Source organism: Lagopus leucura, unplaced genomic scaffold (genome assembly GCF_019238085.1).
Source record: "Lagopus leucura isolate 7727_CA_CO unplaced genomic scaffold, USGS_WTPT01 Super-Scaffold_100004, whole genome shotgun sequence".
In the NCBI taxonomy this organism is placed as follows: domain Eukaryota; kingdom Metazoa; phylum Chordata; class Aves; order Galliformes; family Phasianidae; genus Lagopus; species Lagopus leucura.
Window position 1 is genome coordinate 59,812,655 of NW_024962264.1, and position 22,275 is coordinate 59,834,929.

At 38.4% G+C, this 22,275-nt stretch overlaps 1 protein-coding gene across 3 annotated transcripts in view; it reads right to left on the reverse strand.

Annotated features, from left to right (window-relative positions):
• Positions 1 to 22,275, reverse strand: part of AFAP1 (actin filament associated protein 1) — a 104,589-nt gene continuing 82,314 nt past the window's right edge. Inside the window, exons 9-18 of one of the 3 annotated variants that reach the window (XM_042871231.1) lie at positions 21,667 to 21,816; positions 18,076 to 18,287; positions 16,333 to 16,478; positions 12,670 to 12,787; positions 9,599 to 9,713; positions 7,665 to 7,829; positions 6,970 to 7,160; positions 6,129 to 6,290; positions 4,148 to 4,198; positions 1 to 1,268 (exon numbers count right to left, since the gene is read on the reverse strand). In XM_042871231.1, coding sequence (XP_042727165.1) covers positions 4,193 to 4,198; positions 6,129 to 6,290; positions 6,970 to 7,160; positions 7,665 to 7,829; positions 9,599 to 9,713; positions 12,670 to 12,787; positions 16,333 to 16,478; positions 18,076 to 18,287; positions 21,667 to 21,816 — 1,265 coding nt within the window. In that variant the 3' untranslated portion in view covers positions 1 to 1,268; positions 4,148 to 4,192. Of the gene's footprint in view, positions 1,269 to 4,147; positions 4,199 to 6,128; positions 6,291 to 6,969; positions 7,161 to 7,664; positions 7,830 to 9,598; positions 9,714 to 10,913; positions 11,172 to 12,669; positions 12,788 to 16,332; positions 16,479 to 18,075; positions 18,288 to 21,666; positions 21,817 to 22,275 lie in introns of all 3 variants that reach the window. The other 2 variants (XM_042871232.1, XM_042871230.1) reach the window with 2 other exon arrangements.

Here is a 22,275-nt window from a genome sequence, read left to right on the forward strand (position 1 = left end):
TCTCTGTCTTATGCCAATCTTGAGATTTTGAAAGGCTTCAGCTGGCAATTTAATGCATGTAATTTCACAGGAGTGACACGGATAGAGACAAAGATGAACACGTCTACAATGTCACAGACTAAAATACAAGATACTGTTTCCTAGAAATCCGACTTCTGTCTGAGAAAATCCCCAATTCTTTGTAAAAATGTTTATAAAAAAGACTTAAAATTATCATCCTTTCAGTCTTGTCTTCCTCAAAAATAACAGCTGAGGTCTGAAAAGATGAAGAAAATGAAGTACAGCAGTGTTCTATAACTCAAGTTTAACAATACTATATTTAAAAAAAAAAACATGACAGACCTCAAAAGCTATTCTGAGTTGCCATTATCTGTTGAGGATTAATTTCAATTACATTTCTTTTTCTTTTTCAAAAAGTATAGAAAAGAAGCAATATCTAAAAATACCTGTTTGCCTTCTAACAAAATCAGAAATGAATCACTGCTAGACAACAAGACTTTTGAAAATGACTGGTGCCTCAGAATAAAGCTAATGTACTAAAATCTATTTTTTTCAATGTGTGGAAGCTTTTTATTTCCCAATGACAAAAATCTATCTTAAAAAGCATCCAAAAACTCTTCACAGCTGAGTTGTGTTATTCCACTGTCTCTCACTGCCATCAAGGCAGTAGCAGTGATGAATTCCCCACTTCCCAGTCCAAGCAAGTCATGCCATTCATGTGAAGCCATTTCTTCAGTTTTCTTTTGCCACATGGACCGCTAATAGCAACGTGGCCTCACTTGTGGCATGCAGAGCTCTCCAAAGCAGTGTTACCTGCAAGAGTACTTATCTGAAATGAGTTCACATCTGTCTTAAATAACGCACCAGTCTTCAGTGCTGTTCAGGCCATCTGATGCAATGCAATTCACATTGCTGGTCTGTACTGTTTCAGCAAAGTAAACTTTCAATTGCAACTATATGCCTCTTTTTACTTACTACAGTTGGTTTGCTTTTTGGTTTCCATTTGTGTTACCAGTGAAGCTGGAAATAAAGAGTTACAGGTAATAAAAAGGGGCACATGTAGTTACACAGCAATACAGTAGAGGGAATACAGGCAAATTAGCGCCAAGCTACCATTAACTTAACAGAATTATAAAACCTCTTATGTTGTATCGCTTGATACACCGGATGAGTCCTTTGCAGCCTATGTTGTGGTCCATAATAGGCAAAGCCTTTATGGAAAGTGAGTGGTTTTGCTGTACTTATGTTCCATTCTTCATCTCCCATTCCTGAAAGGGGGAAAAGAAATATGGAAAATGTTAGAGAAATCAAGATATTTCGCCAGTGTCATCAGATCTGCTAAGCCAAAGCCAGCTGAGGTCAGTAACAGTTTTTTCACTGACTCTACCGGATTCAGCCACTAGCCCTCAAGTTAGCTACAGAATGCTAAAAAGTATGGACTGATACAGTCCGTTTCCACCTTCTCCATTCAACTACACATGGAAACCTTTTCCTTTCTAGAGCTTTCTACGTTACATATGTGAGAAAGAAGCAAGCATTGAATATAGCTGTTATAGCTGACATACAGTGATTGCTATTTTCTTCCATTTTTAAAAAATTTTAATTTTTTAACAAAATTCCTGATAGGCACACATTTATATGACAAAAAAGTGAGATTTAGGTAGGGTAAAGTAAATCAAATAGTTAACACTAAATTTGTTTCCTATACACAGAATCCAAGTTGATCTAGTGCTCATTAAATTTTAGAAAACTTTTTGCTTTCCTATAGCTCAGTTTCCCCGCCTCTTAACTGACGATAACAAATGTTACCAACCACTGCAAAGTATGCAATCTATAATACTTTCATTCAGGTATTTAAAAGAAAAGTATTACTACTGCAACTTCATATCACAGAATCATAGAACCCTTAGAGTTGAAGGGGACCTTTAGAGGTCATCCAGTCCAACTCCCCTGCAATAGGGATATGCACAGCTACATCAGGCTGTCCAGGGCACGATCCAACCTCACCTTGAAAGTCTCCAAGGATGGGGCATCCACCACATCTCTGGGCAACCTGTGCTAGTGCCTCACCACCCCCACTGTAAAAAAAAAAAACTTTTTCCTTATATCCAACCTAAATCTCCTCTCTTTAAGCTTGAAGCCATTTCCCTTTGTTCTATCACCACAGACCCTGCTGAAGTGTCTGTCCTCTTCTTTTCTGTAGCTCCCCTTTAGATACTGAAAGGCCGCTATCAGGTCACCTCAGAGCCTTCTCTTCTCCAGGATGAACAGCCCCAGCACTCTCAGCCTGTCCTTGTAAAAGAGCTGTTCCATCTCTTGGAGAATTTTTGTAGCCCTCCTCTGGATGTGCTCCAACAGTCCATGTCTCTCCTGTACTGAAGACTCCACATCTGGATACAGTATTCCATGAGAGGCCTCACCAGCATGGAGCAGAGGGGGAGGATCACCTTCCTGTCCTGCTGGCCACACTTCTTTTGATGCAGCCCAGTATATAGTTGACTTTCTGGGCTGCAAGGGCACATTGCTGGGTCATGTACAGCTTCCCATCCACTATTACCTCCAGGTCTTTTTCAGCAGGGCTGCACTCAATCCTTTCATCCCCAGCGTGTATTACTGGTGGATGTTGCCTCAACCCAGGTGCAAGACCTTGCATTTACATTTGTTGAACCTCAAGTCTGTCTACGTCTCTCTAGACCACACCCCACAGCTTGGTATCATCAGCAAACTTGCTGAGGATGCACTTGACCCCACTTCTTCTGCTATGTAAGTGAAAAATCATAGTGATTAGTTTAGCTATGTTTAGTTTAGCTATGGCTAAACACCCCATTAAATCAAACTAGTGGCCATTGATTTGGCTGATAGCTACAGTACTTCCTAACAATACAATGGAGCAGAGGAGATAAAGAAAGCTGGGCTCAGCCTAGTACATCTATGATGTACCAACTCCCTAAATTACATCCATACAGAGATAGGAAATAATGAAGCTCTAAAGGAGTTGGCCTCTCACTGAAGTAATCTCTGTGGAGCCATCCCACAGCTGCTCTCAGCCAGGAACAGGGGTCTACAAATTCCTCTCCCAGCCATCGACTCTGCAGACATGCTCTGCAGGCAGCTTGCTAACTTGGCTCTCAGGCTGAATTCCTGAGTTTAACACTCATTCCACATTATTTAAAAGCTCTAGCTGAGAACTTTTATTTATATATGTAAATATCTCTTTCTGCTGCTGAAAGCGGTAAAAGCATCAGTTTGGCTAAACAGCTCCATGACTGTGACACACTATAAAACACCATCAAAAGTCACAGTCGGTGGCTTTAGAAATGCAGGAAAAATAAGTTTACTACTTTTTTTTTAAGCTTGGCTGGCTTTTTTCCATATAAAAGGTAATGTTATTAAAGTATAATACATTTTTAACATTTAACAATTTAAATTATGGTAAACCTAAATTTAAAACACAGTATTGATGAACTCTAGATTACTTTTTAAAATGGGTGTTAAATATATATTCTCTTTGTCTGTGCTGCCAAAGCTCTAAAGGAAGTGCTTGGCTGAACAACTGGGAAGAGAATTTTTTTTAAAGAAGTGTTAAATAAGCCTTGAGAGCAGCAGCTTCTTTTGCAGGTGCAGAAGGAGTGTCTGTTGGTTTCCATTGCTCCTGCAGGTTCAATTCAATGAAAGAATGTTTAAGTCAACACCGACAACCTGACTGGGAGCTGGGAAACCATAAGATTTCATTTACTATAGTCTCCCTCCTGCAGCATAGATTAACAAAATCACAATTCCTTCTGACTGACCCAAAATATTCCCCAACACGCTAAAATCATGGATGTTACAAGAAAAGTTTAAAAAAAAAATTAAAAATCCAGCAGCAGAGAAGGATGCAGTGCTCCAGGGCTGCCAAGAGGGTGGATGCAAACACGAGGGGCTGGTGACAGGCCTGGTGCAAGGGGAAGAGTGAAAAGGGAGGCATTCAGTGCAGAGCAGAGAGTGAAAAAAAACCAACATTGTGAATGCTTATACAACCATAACATTGGGAGACCTGCCAGCTGCTGAAGACACAAGTGTTAGCACGGATGTGAAATCCGTTTCACTCCCACACATTGCACTGACATGCATGTGCCGAAGCCAAGTTCTGCTCTGAGATACTCACGTGTGACTCCTTTTGTTTAGCCACATCTATAAGGCCTGGGCTCACTCATAACTGCAAAAGGCCAGAAGAATTGAGAGCCAAATTCCACCCTCACATATGCACGTTTAACGCCCACTAAAAGGCGGGTGTGCTGCAGATGCATACCTGATGGCAGGATTTGGCTGCTGCTCCTGGCGAATGGGCTGAGCACAGCTTGGGTTGCACTATCTAATTCAGCAAAATTTCATTGTTAATATTTAGTGCGTGAGGCTTTCAGGAAAAAGCTACTAAAGCTGAATTGGATATTTTGAGTTATTTTTCCCAGGGTGGGAAATGCACTTAGTAGCTCTATAGACTTTCAGATTAATCTAATCTTATATTCATGATTCCCCTCCAACAGGACTTGACCAACCTATTGTGCCACCCAAAGTGCAGTGATATCGAACAGCACGGCAGGGCTTTTCCTGTATGGTATAAGCTGAACACAAAAATGAAATACAGCTGTAAAGTATTCTTTACACCAACACTGTTCAGGTTTTTATACGTTTCTCCAGATCAAAAGATTAAATGTGCCTGACCAGTCTGTAGCACTCATGAAAAAAATCCATGCTGCTTTTTGTCAGGACTGTGCTCTAACTGCTAGACACACTTCCCCAGTAATGCTGTGCTAACATGCAAATCTAAAACAAAAATGTGTAGCTAAAGATGATATCTTTATGAGACAAATTATAGCATAATTGGAATTCAAAGATAAGCTCTGGAGTGCACAAATTCTTCTCCAAGTTTCAAATAGAAGCACCAAACTTCAAAGTTAATAAGAATTGAAGCCAATCACTCCCCGTTTAATTATTCTTAGCTGAATGTAAATGAATCAGGGCAACTGACAGAAAAGGCTATGATGCCTATGGCAAAGAGGGAGGAAATTGTGGAAGGCTGGTGGAAACACACTCACGTAAGCTACAGCAGGAGAATTAATTCATTGCAATATTGAGACCCTAATGGTGGCTAGAAGAAACACAGGGAGTCAATGCTTGAGTCATAGAACCAAATAATCTGCTAAGCTGATGATTTTTTAGTATCTAGTACATTTAAGCGTCAGGCTTATGCTCAGATAATGTAAATGTGTTTTATTAATGATGCCGTGACTGCTTTTAACAAAAGTTATTTAAAAAAAAAAACCAACTACCTTGAATAATGTTTCATTACTTTGGAAGAAAGAAAAAAAAGGGATGGCACAGAAATAGCTGTCTGTGATTATTATTACTGATAATTACGATTAGAAGTGAACTACCCAATCAACAAAAGCATGAGCCAGTGCTACTACTGTCACCCTTACTTATGTGCTGCCCACGTGCTTATGTTCTATTGCAAGTGTAGTCCACAAGAATGGTCGTACAAATCCCACTGAATATAAAGCACAAAAATTAAAAAGTCTGTAACAGTACAACAGGAATGCAAACTTCATCCTGGTATGTGTTGAATTATATTAAACTGATTTTACTTTAAATGCACTTTAGGAGTAAGTAAATTGCATTTCCAATTAATATAGTGCAGGATTATTCTGTTCTTGTACAGCTGGCAAAGATCAGCCCTGATAATGTGTTCCATCATAACTGTGAGCTCTCAGACACATTTCAGCTATGCTGCTTAGTGTAACACTGAATTTTGGATGGGCTGTCTACTCTACATACAACTTTTCTTGCAAATTAAAGTTAGAAAGGAACACAGAGAGAAGTGGAATTAAATCTGATTATCAATTAATCTACAAATGATTCCCCCAAATCACTCCTGCCTAGAGGACAGCATTTATAAAGCATAGGTGAAGTAATACAAATAATCTTGACATGGCACTGCCACTTCTGAAAGCTAAATTTCACCCACAGAAAAAAGAGCCAGTATTTCCCTCTCTCTCTCTCTCTCATCTCTCCAGAGTAAACATGTATTTTTTTTTAAAGTACGTAAGAAAAAGGACAGAGAAAGAAAACTATATATGTCTTCTCACCTTTGCTTTTCGAAGTACATGCCCCCGACATGGAGAACTATTCGATGAGGGAGGTCGCTTCAGAGCTGCTGCACTGTTCACAGGTATTGAGCATTCGGTGTCACTGGTATCACAACTGGAGATTGGAGAGTTTTCCAAAGTTCGGTGCTTGAAAATTGGGGACTAATAAAGAGTGAAAACCATACACTGAGTTTCCTCCAAGTAGTCACAGAGGCAATAATGCTTAGACTTAGAAATGCAGAAACTACTTTTAAAGAAATTGTATTCATGATGATGATGAATAAATTAAAAAGGAGGTAGAACAAAAATAGAGTGTATGTTCTCTAATGAAAATTCATTTTCTGTAATAAAATGACAGTGGGTAATGGGGACGGTTTGACACATGGCTGTATGATCTCTGTGATACAATTACCCAGCTGCTGCAGCCAGGACACCATACTCCATCACCAATGTGTAGGAGGTAGTCACTGCAAAGGGTGACAGTGTGACCAAAACAAGCAGATCTCAGTCACTGCATGATGATACGGTGTATTTAAATCTCTTCTTGGGAATGAGAAATATCTCAGTTTACAAACTCTGTCTACAAACACTGAGGACAAGGGGGAGTCAGCTTTTGAGCGTTATCCTAACACAAATACTAAGTTATATATACAACTTGTGATTCCCTTCTTCTTGCTCCCCACTGCTCTAGAAAGTATATTGCACAGAGATGAAGAATACAGGTAATGATCAAAAAAAAAAACAATTCTGTTCTTATTTCATGTGCTTCATAAACCTTTGGAAAAGTCTGACTTCCCACTTATTTTAATGGAGCCACCCTGTTGTCTTGGAATCTGCATACCTGTGGACTTGATGTTCCTGACTTGGGCTCAATAGCCAAGCCCAGTGTGATGCCACCAGCCAGGGCTTTCTTAAGGCTCTCTTTCACCTCAGTCAGTTCTAGCTCCAGGTTTACACGCTCAGCCTCCTTTGTTTTACATTCCTCTTCCAGCTTCTTTAACTTGTCTTCAAGAATCACTTGGGTCTTCCTGCCTGTCATCCACAGCAATGTTGTTATTTCAACAGGAAGCTTTAATTGACACTTCTACAAAAATTATTTTCTTTTTTTAAAAAGAAAAAAAAGAAGGGCTCAAAGAATCACTTCATAAGAATGTTTTATAATTTGCAGAAAAACATTTGTCATGTAAAAAGTTCAGCAATGGGAAGCAAATGCGTTCTTTCAGGCTCCTTTCCTAGATTTGAAGTCTAATTGCAAATCAATGTTTTTGTTATTTTTCCATGTAATGAAAACATAATTAGCTAGCCACAATAAAATTATTCCCATATTATGCTTGCTTTACATATGCATCACTATCATTTCATAGGTGTGTTTATCTATATGTACGCACACATCTTCATACAAAATTTGTGTATGTGTAAAAACGAAATACAGATATTACAGAGTATAATTTAACATCAAGACCAAATTTCATGTAATGGCATCTCTTCATCACAGAATGCCACAGGCAGGACTGAGCACAAAAAAGCATCTCATACCAGCATTCACTTCAATGGCAGCACGTAGATCTTTCCTTTCTTTTCGGAGCTGGGCCAGCCTATTCCGCAGCGCTTCTTTCCTCTTTAGCAGTTCCTCTTCTTTGCTCTGTAGCCTCTTTGCATCAGCCTCCACGCGATTCTTACCATATTTGTACTGTTCTGCATCTGTATATATTAGATGGTAATTATTTATTTGATCCAGTTGGACCCTGTCTGCTGCCATTTAAACTCTGGTCACAGGTTGAAATGGTAGACACAAAAAACTTAACCCTCCTCAATCTAACTTTGGGTTAATCAAGCCTTTATAGAATAGATGTGTGTGAGTGTACATGTGCTTCCTCAGCTGTTCAGGCAGCTCGTTACCTCAATGACTCAGTTCAACTAACAGTAAAACCCAAAACTATACCTGGAACTGAAACATCACATGATGCACTTCATGTTTGGAGGACATCCATCTTCCACTGGCTTTTTCTGAAGTTATGTGATTCCTGCTGAGCTCTGAAGCACAGCTAAGGAAATACTACAGGATAGACAGTTTAATCTCTAGGTTTTATTACAGTGTTTTTTAAAAATGCCTTGAGCTTCTTTGTAGTTCAGAGCAAGGAAAGAAAGCTTCTATTTATCTCAGAAGCCCTGATTTTTAATTTGAAGTGGTCAAAGGAAAAACTACATTTGCCCTTTTTAGCTAGCTTCCATTTCTATTTCTAGTACCTAAAGCACATGTCTTTTCTCACCTGACTGAATAGAACAAAATGACATTCTCAGTTTGATACTTATAAGCTTTCTTTCTTTCCTTCTTCTTCTTCTTCTTTTTTATTTCCCATAGAAGTGCTTTTTTTTCCTGGCTCACATATATGTGTTCTAATTCATTTCACAGACACAATTATACCTCTGCTCCTGCAGCAACTTAAAGGAAATAGGTCACCCCACAGATCAGCTTGTCTGCATATCTGTAGGCCATCCATTGTACCTAAACTATTCCTGAGAAACAGCTGCCTAACCAGTTTAAGTCAGCCACTGGTAACTGAGACGCCTTGTCTCCAACAATCTACTCCAATGTCAACTGACTTGTGTAGTTGGAAAGACACAATTTTTTAATCCTAAAAACCTAACTTTATTTTCTTATATTCCCTTTAAATCCATGACTCCTGAAAAAATTGCCATAGTCTCAAAAAGTCACATTCATTCCTTCACTAGCAGAAGCCAAATTTTGGAATCCAAATCTTAAAAATTACAACTATAGGTCTTTGTTGTCTTTTCTTTTTTAAGGGAAACTCTCTCTGTTAGGATTGCTTTTAATTATTAAAAATTTCGAGGGCTGGAAATTTGACAAGTCTCCTCATACTTTCTTCCTATAAAATTTCTTTTCGGAACCTCCATCTCAGAAAGGATGTACTCATATTACCTACAGGCAATCCACCTGCCCAGAGGAATCCATATTCTGAATCTGCTGTTTATAGTCTGAAATCTCATCTCTCTAAGGAAGCTTTTAAGCTGTACATTTGTTTTCATTATTTTGTTATATCTTTTTCATTAGAGATAAGAGTAATTTTTCTTATGAGCACCATAATGTTCTCATGACTTTCCTAGCTTCTCACGCTCCTCTTCCCACAGGAATACAAAATTACCTTACAATCCAAATGAAGAATCATTACTAATTTTTTTTCCTTCTGCTCTCATGGCTTTTTGCAGCCACAGAGATACATTTATCACTCTCCACATTACAACCTCTTACATCATGGCATGGCTGGAGTAATAATGAGTCACTAATGCACACAGTGTCTCCCATTTGGTGTCACGGTGGGCATCTCCTGCCCAGTCCCTCAGATACAGAAGAGCTGTAGTGGCTATTCATCTTGTTTACCGAGAAGACAGCTGTCTTGGGTACCCTCATGATTCCATTCACAGTGGTAGCAGTGAGTAGAAATACTTACTGGATGCTGTGCGCTTCACACATGACACTGAGTCAGGTTTCTTCGGTTGGCTATTTAATGTTCTCACTTTTGCAGTGATCCCGTTAGAAGTTGCAGGAGGCTTCTTGCCTTTAAACTGTTTAAAAACAAAAGCAGAAATGGGCCTCAGCTACTCCTGTGCTACTGGCATGGCAGTTATCCACTCATCAAGGGCAAATCTTGACAAAAAGCTGCCTGCTCAGAGAGCCTTAATAGATTGCATTGATCCAGCTAGAGACAAAGCATTCTCCAGGGACTTGGTCTCTGAGAGCAGCCTGCTTAGCTGGATCCCAGAAGGGAAATCAACAGGAATCACAGAATAATGAGGGGATGAACACCCCGTTTCTAGTGGCACCATGGTTTCCAAATTATTTGAACATCAAGCATTTACTATACTAATATAGCCACTGTGAGGCAGAATAGTTGTTCCTTATAATAATTTCATATAGTAAATATTCCTGAAACACAGTTTTTTCAACACTGATTGCCCTCATTGATTGCTCAACACGGTTTGCCACAGAAAAATTCAACACTTTCTTATTTATTATATAACCTTGTGGTACATGTGTTTTTGTTTCAAAATGATTCAGTTGTTACACATTTTTAAATGTTAAGAGTTAACACATTATTTTCTATTCTACAACTGCAAGCTTCTAAAAATTTTTCTTATTAAAAAAAATGAAACCAAGGATGAAAAACATTGTGCTGCCTACTCCTCACATTTCCACCTAGAATATGTTAGCCAAACACATCTGTGCCCTGGCATCTTCATCATCTCCTTCAAAAACCTTTAAAGGACTGAAAAGAAAGTGGAATGAGAAGCCTGATGCAGCAGACCAAGGTCAGGAAGAAAATAACCAGCAGTTATTTGAATATGGTGCATATAATTTAGTATTTGTATATTATATTATACATATATAATATATAGCTTAATCATTCCAGATATGTGAATTTGCTGTCACAACCGAGTCATATTTCTTTTTCTTTTTAATTTTGAAGCCACTACTGTATGCCAAGGACATAGAAGGAAACTACATATGTGTTCAGATTAAGCATAGAAGGCCACATCTATCTGCTTGGTACTACCTACAATCTGAAAATCATCATGAGCTCATGAGGAAAACCTTGTCCATGTATCACTTGGCAAAACTGTTTTATTGGCAGCAGTCTGGTGACTGACCCACAAGCACTTCAGTGCTCAGTGACTGAAATAGCCCAACGTCCTTAACATAACAATCAGATAAACAGAACAGCCAAAAAAATAAAAAGTGTTATCAAGTATTAAATAGTACAGTACCTGCGAGACAGATCCCCTCCCCACAGCAGAGGTATTAGTGACAGACTGAGCAGAAGACAGATTGGATGAGACAGGGTGTTTGTAATGGTTAGAGGAGAGTTTGTCAGTAGATAACCTATTGGTTTTCCTGTCAGCTGGCGGATAGCGCGCAAAGATTTTTGGAGACGGCAAGTTATCGTACAGGCCTGCGTTATCATAAAGCATTTCTTCTCCCATGTTCCTGCTACGAGAAGAAGGAAAGCCATCTTCTGGTTCCCACTGCAATACACACACTTTGGCAGTTAGTAAACAATACCTCATGCAGAACCTGAGTGAAATTAAAACATTAGTAAGATTTCTGACTATAGCAAGCCCTCCACATTTAGCAAGCCTATGCTCACTGCTTACTCTTGAAGCTAACTACTCAGAAAGGGGGGGGGAAGGCACAGAATGGAAAGGAAGCATTGTATTACATGGCTCACAGCCTTTGCATTTTCCATTGCATGAGCAAGCTGATGCTATCCTATTACCCTTTCTGCTCACAGACTGTATCGTCAGTTGTTAGCTCAGCATTGAGGGGGCACAAGGAGAATGTGTTAACAGGGGGACCCTCATGGGCTGCACAGATGAATCTGTGGGATTACATCTGGTACATGAGTTGTTAAAAGCAATAATGCCTAACTGCTAGCACATGCCAAAATGGGCTTTTTTTCCTTTTTTTTTTTTTTTTTTTTTCCTTCTTCAGGCTATATGTATTTGCAGTGAATACCAGCTGCTGATATGCTAGTATTACATTTTACTTGCTGGAAGATTATCATTCTGAGCTAACTATCTAAAATAATAACTACAGGCCATTTCCTTTTTTTTTTTTTTTCTTCAGAAAAATGGAAAGCTCAACAACAATACTCCAGTGATTCATTCAATTAATCTTAAAAGAAATCATGGGCCTGGTTGCCAAATATCCTTCCTTAATCCATTCTGGCTGTGGCAGTATGCTACTCACACAAAGGCTTGAGCACATCCAAGAACTACACACACAGACTACTCGCCCCACATGCTGTTGCTTGCAGTTCCTAAAAGGTTTTTTTTTCTACCATCTTTCTGACATTACGAAGAAATGATGGAGGACTTTGCTTGCAGTTCACTTGGCACTTGGAAACAATAATTTTTTCTGATCTCAGCCTTAGTGGGAGCATTTACCAAACAGCCCAAATTAAAAGCTGCCATGAGCTGTATCTGCCCTGTAAATTGTGAGGATCACATATCACTATGGGTAAATTATACATTAGAACCGATTTCACAGCTGACTGTGATCAGCTCTGTGTATTATGTGGATGGAATCAACCCCTATGACTCTCCTTTGGGATGTGCAATACCTGCTCTCATGGGGAACACATCCCCAGGGACAGAAAAATGTTCTGTATGTTTTTAACAGACACCAAAATGCACCTGGTGTAACTGAGTACTTAGTTTTGCCAGCTTCAGTGTGATCTGAAAAATATCCCCTTGAGTCAGTATTATATTCAAGGACTTGGCAACAAATCATCAACAGGCAACTGCTTTCTAAATGCATGTTGGCTCATGTACAGGTTAATGTAAGCAATATGTCCCACACCCCTAATACTCTATAGGTGTGAGGGAAGTTTGCAGTCCCCAGTATGAAAAATAGGACTTCATTTGGAATCTGCCCAGTGGGCCTTTTTAGATAATATAATTTTCAGATGTCCATGCATTCAACACATGCAAACCATTTGTGCTGTGTAAATTCAATTCTTACCGATCCATTTATGCAGGGAACATCATCGTAATGAAGTGCCATTCCACTCGGACATGCATAGCCATTGGCAGTGCTTCCCCGGTATGGATTTGTGGATATAACTCGCCTGTTCATAAAACTGAATAAAACAAAATAAAAATAATAAAAAACAGCACTTGAACCCAAGTCTAAATGATGATTCTGTGGTACATTCCCTGTGTCAGATTCTGTAGCCTGGAAGCACATATATTCTCATCTTCTGCAGGAATGCTGTGGACAGCTTTCCTTCTTTTGCTACTCATATGTTGCTGCTAGCAGCCAATATTACACCATGTGTTTCCATACTGTACTCTGAGAGCAAGGATAAGACTGTGTGAAAACCAGGATGGCAACAGCTGTAACCAATCGCTGGCACATTTACATGGGAACCTGCTGATCTATGTTATAAACCAACTTGCCAGTGTCCCATAAACATTCCCTTGCTGTCTGCATGCACGAGAAGCAGGTGTTTCTGAGTGCACACATGGTCAGGGGGAAACAAACTGGGAATACGGAGGAGCAATAATCAAGCAAAAAATAATGAATGAATTAATTAATGAATAATCTAGCAAAAAACTGAAAAACAGAAAAAGGTGGAACTCTGATGAAATGTAAGTCAGCCCATCCACGAATCATTCTTCCCATATTCTGGGGATTTTTCATGTCCATGTCCCAACTTTTGGCTGTGTGGAGTCTGTACAATGGCAGTGTGCTTCCTAGCTCTCCACCTGGACAACTTTACATACAAACAGACCCTGTTCTCATTACCACTGCATTTCACACAGTGGAGAAGAGCCCTCTAAAAGCTTCAAGAGGGACAAATAATTTTGCTTTTGTTTGCTCTCCTCAGAACCAGTACTGTTGCTTCTTTTACAGGAATTCTGAAGAACACATGCATAGTATCACAGAGTACAGTGGGATTTGTGTTCAGAGCAAAGATCTAAAAATGCAGAAACTGGAAGATTCAAGCCCAAAGGCTGTAACAACCTCAAAGGTTAGTTTTCTTTCCTAGCAAGCTCTGAAACTAAATGAGGTACAGAGTGAGATTCCAAATAATTCCTATAGATTCAGGTATAAGTGAAAGGGAACACAAAGCTTTCCATCTCAAACAATGGGACTATTCAGGCTCTGCGCTGATATTCATAAAATATGACAAAGCCCTGCTAAAGCTGAGAGGGTCTTCTGTAGTGCTGGCCAAAGCTCAGGAATTCTGTGGTTTTAACATTTGCTTTCTTTTGGCTTTGAAATAACATCTAAACCATTGAAATAGGTATTCTGAGGGAGACGGATGTGATCCAGCAATGGCTCACCTGAGTCTCAGGAGACCCAGGCTTGCAGGAGGAATGAACTTGCTCAGTTGAGTGTGAGCCTTTTAGACCTGCCTCAGCCCCAGTAAAATGCACAGGCAGGGCATAAAATGGCATAATCACTAGCCAGAAGCTTTTCTTTTTTAAAAGAAACAAACAATAAAAAGCCTACCATAAATGCCAGGATAAAAATTGTTTTATCTCATACTTCATTAGACATTATTAAAGGGATGCATTTATCTACTGTTTCTCTTAATGAAGAACATTACTCAATTGTTTCTGGTTAGCCTGAAGGACTACATTCAGAGCTGTTATTATGCTTCTGCTTATTTAAGTAGATTCATTGAAAGCAATGCGTATTATACACATTTGAAAACTGGGATATTCATTAACAAGATCTGATGCACCTGCCATAACTGTTTCCATCAGCAAAGAAAGCTAAAGTTTATCTAAGTATCAGTAAACACTTCATGAACATTATTACACTGAGCCTCATTAAACTAGTTTACAGATGCATCCACATAAGTTAATTGCATTCTGAAACTGCTAAATGGGAAAGCCAATGGAAAAAACTGCTTGGAAACAATTTTCATTCAGGCTTTCCTAGAAGCCTAATGATTCACATACAGAAAATTGATGAGATAATTAATGAAGAACCAATTATTTGGCAGAGCATCAATCTCAGGAAAAGTCTGAAGTGACTGAATGTTCACCAAACCATAATGACAACCACAGTTAAATTGGAATACGAATATTCATTCTAAAAAGGGTGGCAATAATATTTTAATATCATTGTCATTTTCTCTCTTTTTCTAGGAATAGTTGAACATCAGCACATGGCTACTCTAGTTGCTTTCTGACAAGTTCATACAGACTTTTAGAGACACCCAATGAACTTTAACTAATTTTTAATAGGGGATTTTGCTATTTTGCAAGTTGTTTGACATTCCTTTCTAACATGTGGTCTAGTCGCATATGTTTTTTCACTTGGCTCCAATTAATATCACATTTGTTCAGAAAAGGAAAGCCAAGCAGTATTTGGGGGCGAAAGGTTTCCATTCTGTTTCTTTCTTAAATGTGGTTATTGTGAGATGCTGACTGAAGCAAAAACACATGTCAACACAGGATAAACTTTTTGAACCCTATTAACTTCAAAACAAATATTAACATAAGTCTATAAGCACAGTGCATTTTGATTCTATCAAAACTATCTGGTTTTCACAGAACTGGGATTGTGGTAACACGGAGTCACTTTGATTTCCATCTAAAGACATTCAAGATAGATCCTGAATGAAGCTAAGCATTTTCTCTTGCTGTAGCTTTCTTAACACATAGTAAGTGCAAGTGTTTTCTTTAGGAAAACTCTGAAGCTTTTTCTTTTTCTTTTTTTGGTGTTATTGATCTTTTATGATAGGCAGATGAAGTGTGATTCTCTAATGTATTGTCACACAAATTTCACATTTGTTGAATCCCTAGAGAGTCTCATTTGGCTGAGATGAGGGATGACACCTCTCCAAACTGTCTTGTCAGGCCACTTGCCTTCTGACCCCAGCAAACCACAGCGTACATCTGCAGAGGAGATCTACTGCGGCCCAGTCATTCCCTCACTCCTGCTTCTAAACAGTCTCATCAATCCCAGGAAAAATGAGAGTCTCTTCCCACTGGAGACTGCTTTAGTGTCAAAGTTAATTTGCACATGTAAATTGCTGTACATACAAAGTATGCGCTATTTTTCTTAACACAGGATCAGTGATGAAGGACCAATTTGCATTTTAAACAGAATTTCTGTGCTGCAGCCGAGAGTGCTTCCCAATTTCCACCTTCACAATTACAAGCTATAAATAAATTGAACTGGCTTGATGTAATTCTTAATTAATCAAAAAAGGACATGAGAAGGAAACACTGAGAAGGTGACTCACAGTTAAATTTGATGCACATTTCTAGTGGTTCTGTTAAGACACAAATATTATATAGTGAATAAGTAAATGATTGCAAACTATGTACCCATGTATTTATTTACTTTTCAGCATAATTGTCTTTTTCCAGGGTTAATTCTAAGGATTCAAGCAAAATATAGTGGTTAATAAAGAGACTCACTTAAAAATGAGTCAAGACATGAGTAAAGTTGGCTGGTGTCTGCATTTAACAGAGCTTTAGCAAGATGCCAACAAGATAATCTTAAACACATCTACCATACTGCAATGCTGAGACACTTCAGGACTTCAAGATCTGGCAAAGAGGCTGAGGGGATTTGATAAGCTCTCTTGGCATCAGACTTAATGTGCAGATATAAATTCTCATAGTACTGAAAACAACCGGGTAGCCGAATGCCTCTCACCAGAAGGTCTGTTTTGCAGCCTGGATGACACTTGCTGTCATTTCCACATCGATGTAGTCATAGTGCAGAGCTCCAGGGTCTGTCGAAGATCCCGTTTCTGCAAGCAACATCCCTATCCATCTGCCCATGTCTTCAGAGGAAGATGCCTGTAAGGAGAATGCAAAACCCTACGTCAAGTCTTTGGTCCACCACCAAAGTGAGGTAGTCACAGCATTGTTTCAAAATACAGCATTCTTCCTGGCTGACCATATTATACAAGAGGCTCTGGTTTCCTCCTGCTGAAGTCAGAAAATCCAGGATTTCTCATTAAATCTGTTTTGATAGAAGGACTGCATTTTAAGTAAGCCGTGTGCTCATCAGCTATGATGTAATACAAAGTGGGCAATCTCCGCAAAAGAAATAAAAATAATCATTTAAGACTAGTTGATTTAGATTCAAGTCATGTTTATTTTAGACTTCAGAAAATTGAAAGCTGGAACTGAATTATTTTCCTAGACAGATTTTAGTACGGATAAATCCTGAGAATTAAACATTATTGCCAAGTAGAAATGAGTGGAAAAGAAACTTGAACTAGTAGAAGAAACTTCATTTGTGTTTTTTGAAAGATTCAATTTGCATATGTCTACCTGACGGTGTTTATTTTTTAAGTGGCAGAAGTACAAATACTTTAAAACTCATTTTTAAAAATTCAAATCTGAACAGTAGCAAAATAAATAAGTGAAAACAAGGAAGGAAAAAAGAAAAGTGTGTGATTTCTAAATTTCTCACTACTTTAATATTTTATGGTCTTTCTCAGATTCTTGACATGCTTTCTTTCAAACTCTGAACTGCTCACATGCAATAGGACCTTCAAGGATAGGGGATTACCATGACCTCCACTATACCTGGCTTTAAGTGGCTTTCTTCTTTCAAAATATAACAGACAAATATCTCCTGCCAAATCCTGAACCACTTTTCAAAATCCAATTTTAACAAGATCTGAAAACAAGATCTGACATAATTTTTTGAAGTTTCATTTTGACTTTTCAGTTATAACTTGCTCCTGAATTTGTTGCAGAGTGGCACAGTCATCAAAGGCAAACTGGCAAAGTTTGCCAGTTATCTTCAGTCAAATTCTGCTCCATGAAATGAGATCCCATCAGAGCCTGGATCCTTCCACAGGTCAGACTGGCATCTGTCCAGGCTGCAAGGACCACAGCTCTGTGCTCTTCTCTCTTCCCACACCTACAGGCACACAGTTACTGTGCAGCTAACATAGGGGTGTAAAAAGAGACTCAGTAGGTTACTGGCACAATGTCTTTCTTAATGAAAGACACAAATTCAGACTGAGCAAAAGTGGCTAACATATACAGCAAAAAAATGAGAGCTAAGAACTCTAGAGTTCCCATCAACAGTGATTCATTATTTAACTAGAACTAAGTTATTTACCCAAAAGGACCATATCTCTGATAAAAAAGCATGCCTAGAAAGGAGAACAGACAATTTAGCACCAGGTCAAAGGAAGGTCAATGCAGGGAAAAGCTTCTTACAGACATTTCTGAAGTGCGTTATGTGACTTGTTCCTAAATCTTATTTTTTCTTTTGCCTACAACTCCTATCTTCCTTTCTCCTTCCAGTATTTATTACCCATCTCTACAATAACATTAGTCCGCACATTTTTGGAAATGTCACGTTGTTTGACAGTGCTTCCCTAATTTAGTTTGTGGTTGTCTCTATAAGTCAGAGCCATCAGATCCACAGCACCTCAAGCACAGCAACCTCCTGCCCGTTTCGAAGCAGCCGGAAGGTCAGGGGATGCTTTGAATCCAGTCCTGGGATGACTTCACATCCACGGAGAGGGATAGAAACAATATGTGTCTTCAGATCTGTCCTGTCCTTGTGGAAAATGAGTTTATTGTCTTTCACTCGGCACCAGCGCTCACGCCAACGGTTATTTGAGAGCACATTGAGATATCCTGCAATGAAATGAAATGTGAGATCCTTTACTTCTAAGTTTTTTTGAAAAACAAAAGAAAAAAGTCCACTTATTTTCAAAATAATGTTATCACTTAAACAAATTATTTCTCTTGTAATAGGAAGACCAGATGGATTTTAGGAAGACAAGTAAATGATTCTGCCCCACTTCTTCAATGCAAAATTTCACTGTGCCAATAACTTAGCAAAAAATCATGTAAAGATGTGATCCTGCTCACCTGAAAGTGGCTTTTTGTATTAGTCACTGCAATGGCTGGATAAGCTGGAGCTTACCAATGACCATGACTTCAGTTAAATGGGAGATGGAGGGTGTTAACAAGCTAAATACACAGCTGATGTGCTCATACAGATTTTCACAGAAGACCCACCTGCTCAGTTTATAATTGCTATATAACCATGACTGCCCAAATCTTCTGGAAAAATCAAAGCTCCTGTTATATAATTAAGTGATGTGTTAACAACATTCACAGTATCCTACAAACCTTCTAAGATTCCTCCACTCAATGTCTGCTTTGCCAGTAAAATAAACAGATTAGCACTGTTAGGTTTACACACTGATGCTACCTTTTCTGATTTCATTTAGAAAGAAGAATGCAACACACTTAAATAAGAATTTAATGGGTCAATATTCACATTGACAGAAATAAACTAATACTCACTTAAAACTCAAGAGTTTAATGAATATGAAGTTAGCTAATTTAGCACACCTTTAAGACGTGTTTGTTGTTTTTTTCCTTCTTTTTCCCCAACAATATATCACAAAATCATAGAACAAAATCATCGTATCACAAAGGTTTGAAAAAATTTATAACATCACCTAGTCCAACTATCCACCTGCCACCAATGTTGCCTACTAAATCATGTCCTTGCAACAAATCAAAATTCCATGAATATATACCATTTTAAACAAACCCTGCTTTCCTTGTCATTCTGAATGCCAGATGTACGCACTATCTAGGCATACAGAGCCATTAAATAGCAGTTATTTCTTCTCATTCCCATAGCAATAATCATTCCAGACATCAAAATCAAGACAATGAATGTCCAATTTTTTCTGTTCTGGTTCATATGTAAACTAAAAAAAAACATCAACCATGTTTTACTTTTGCTTCCTCACTACAGGTACATCAATTCAGTATGCTGCTGTTTCCAAACACTCCATAGAAGTGATACGTTGCACAGACCAGGATCTATGTAAAAAATTTTTCCTCTATCTCAGGTCTGATTTTCATTTAAACACTTAATCATGTTGGATAGCTATCTCTTTGGTTTTCATTAGAACTATGACTTATCATTATTTTTTCTGGATTTCCTTTCCAATATCACAATTCCAATGTCAAAGCTTGATCCAACAGGATATAGCAGATCAGAATTGCGCACAACTTGGAAGATGCCGTAAAAAAGGAGGATGTACTCAGTTCTGTGATTTTGGCTCCTTGTGATGATCATCCTCTCCAACTCTCCTCCCTCCTCCTCTAACAAAAAAACCTGTATAGCTGTGTATTATAATAGAATCACTAGAAATGGAAAACCCTTCATGTGCAAGCCAGCTGGCTAGTTTTGAAGAGTCTTTTTTTCAGACATTACTTTTCCCCATCCTCTGTTCCTTATGCAGCTCTCAGAAAAGTTCTTCTAACTCTTCATATTTTGCTTAAATAAGCAGTTCTCCGTATTCTTCCTCCACAACAGTCTTACTTAAATCTTCAAGATTTAATGTGACCAAAACGCCTTGAATGTTGTTCCAGTTGGGGCATTAGCACTTCAACTTAGTTCATGTGGCCAAAGACCAGTGATGCTGAGAGAGGAGCCTTGCTATGACTCTAAGTGCAGGTGGGTTTCTGTTTCTGTTTCCACTCTAGCTGGGTGTCCCCTGCAGTGTGATTGGGCTTTTCCTTTGTTGATGTAAGGCAGAACATTCTAAAGTGTAAAAGCCTTCAACTACAGAGCAACCTCCCAGAGGGCTCTGCACTCAGACAAATTTCTGGTGGTGAGAAACTCTGCAAAGACTTTCTGCCATGACTAAAGCCTAGACACTTACATTTTTCTATAAAATTTGCAAGTGGTGTAGCCAAATGCAGACAATAGTAATGGCTATACTCATGCCCATATCTGAAATAATGGTAGAAGCACTCGGAATTAGATTGTACAGCTGTGGTTAACATTTCACATAATATGGAATAATCAACAGACTATGAGACCCAGGAAGTTAGAAGTTTTATGAAAGCCAGATGGTTTGGACAATGCATCTGGCTGGACACAGCTTTTCCCAGCTGTTCCTTTACTTGACAAATCACATCTTTACTTAGTTGATATACAGACATATGCACACACTTATTTAATCAAAGATTTCTTATGGGAATTATTCCCAAAGTGGCCTTGAGAGCCATCTGCAATCTATGAAGTTCTCACTGGTGGTCCATGAATCTTCTTTCACACTGGGCAAGCATCTACTATACTTCATGCAGGAAGGATTTCTGCCAGCTGCTGCCTAATCACAGATTTCTAGGTTTCCCAAGATTTCCTAATCAATTAAAGGGGAAAAGTCCAAGCCAAATTCAAAACTGTGCAACTGCTTCACAGTTCTGGTGGTATGGCTTTTTGGAGTTTTTGTTGTTTTTTTTTTTTTTTAAAGATTGGAAGAAGGACGGGAACAAATCTGTTCACATAAGTAGCCATTACTTAGTACTAGAGCACCAAAAGGCAAAGAGGAGAATGTGAGTGCATTGCATTGTTCAAAAATACAGAGCCATGAGGAAACTGGCTAAATGCATTACAAAAGTCCTAAATAGCAAGCAAATATTAACAGCTCAGATGCAAAACTGAGCTATTTGCATTTTCTATATGTCTTTTCTTATGTACTTTCTTGGTGTTGTCAAGCACTACAGCTGTCATTAACAGTGATCAACACTAGCAATTAAAATAGCTTTCTAGAAATTTGTCCAATAGGCAGCATTTTAGGAACCAACAATTAAAGTCAAATAACTTCATCTGAGACCATGTGGCTGCTGTCATCATTGCCATTGCATATAAACTCATCAAAAATACTTGATTGCTTACCAGGAAGCTTTTTCTACAATGAAGTGTAAATTTATTTTATAATCCAACCTATTTTATACCTATTGGTTTGAAAACAGCTCATTTCCTTCAAAGCCTGTGCTACTCTTTTATTTAAAAAGTCAAACTCTTCTAGACTCTTTGATAAGCTCTTGATTACTCTAGTCTTTCAACCTGAGTGCACCTTTCTGATGCAGCGGTAAAAATTACAGCAGTAAAAGCAAATTCATGGGACTTTCTAGGCTAGAACGTTAAAAATTTCTAGTCACAAGCTGCCTTAAAGACCCAAGAAGAAAAACAACTGACCACATGTTGGAACATCTTCTTCAGCTGATGAGGTCTGTTCATCTGTTGATGGCTTTTTCTTTCCTAAACCAATGATCTTCGTTATCTTTTTCCCTGTTACTTTAGTCACAGTGCCCTTGGCTTCTGTTTTTGAACTTTTTTTCCTCTTCACTATTAAGAAAGCAAAAGTTTGCATTTTAGTGTGTTTAAATTATGTAGTCAACAGAGAAAATCTGAATAAAAAAAGTAGCTTTGGCAAACAATGTAAAGTAAACATTTGTTCAGTTGCAGTCTGCCATGAGATAAACATTATATGCCTCCTGAATACTGATGCCCATAAATCACCTTTTTGCTACAAAAATCATGGTATTTGGAAGGGTAAGAAAAACAAAAATCAAACTTTTAATTTAATTTCATCTAATCCAGCTTGAAGTCTCTTTCCAAAGCAGTCACTGTGTAAATTTATCAATATGAACAAACTATTCAGCACCTATACATGAGAATAAAAATTCAGCCAGATGATCAGACACCATTCTAAACACTCATTTAATAAAAGGCAACAAATAATTAACAAAGACATAATATGCTTGCCCAGCAAAAATGGCTCTGTTGTTAAGGAATCTAATCACA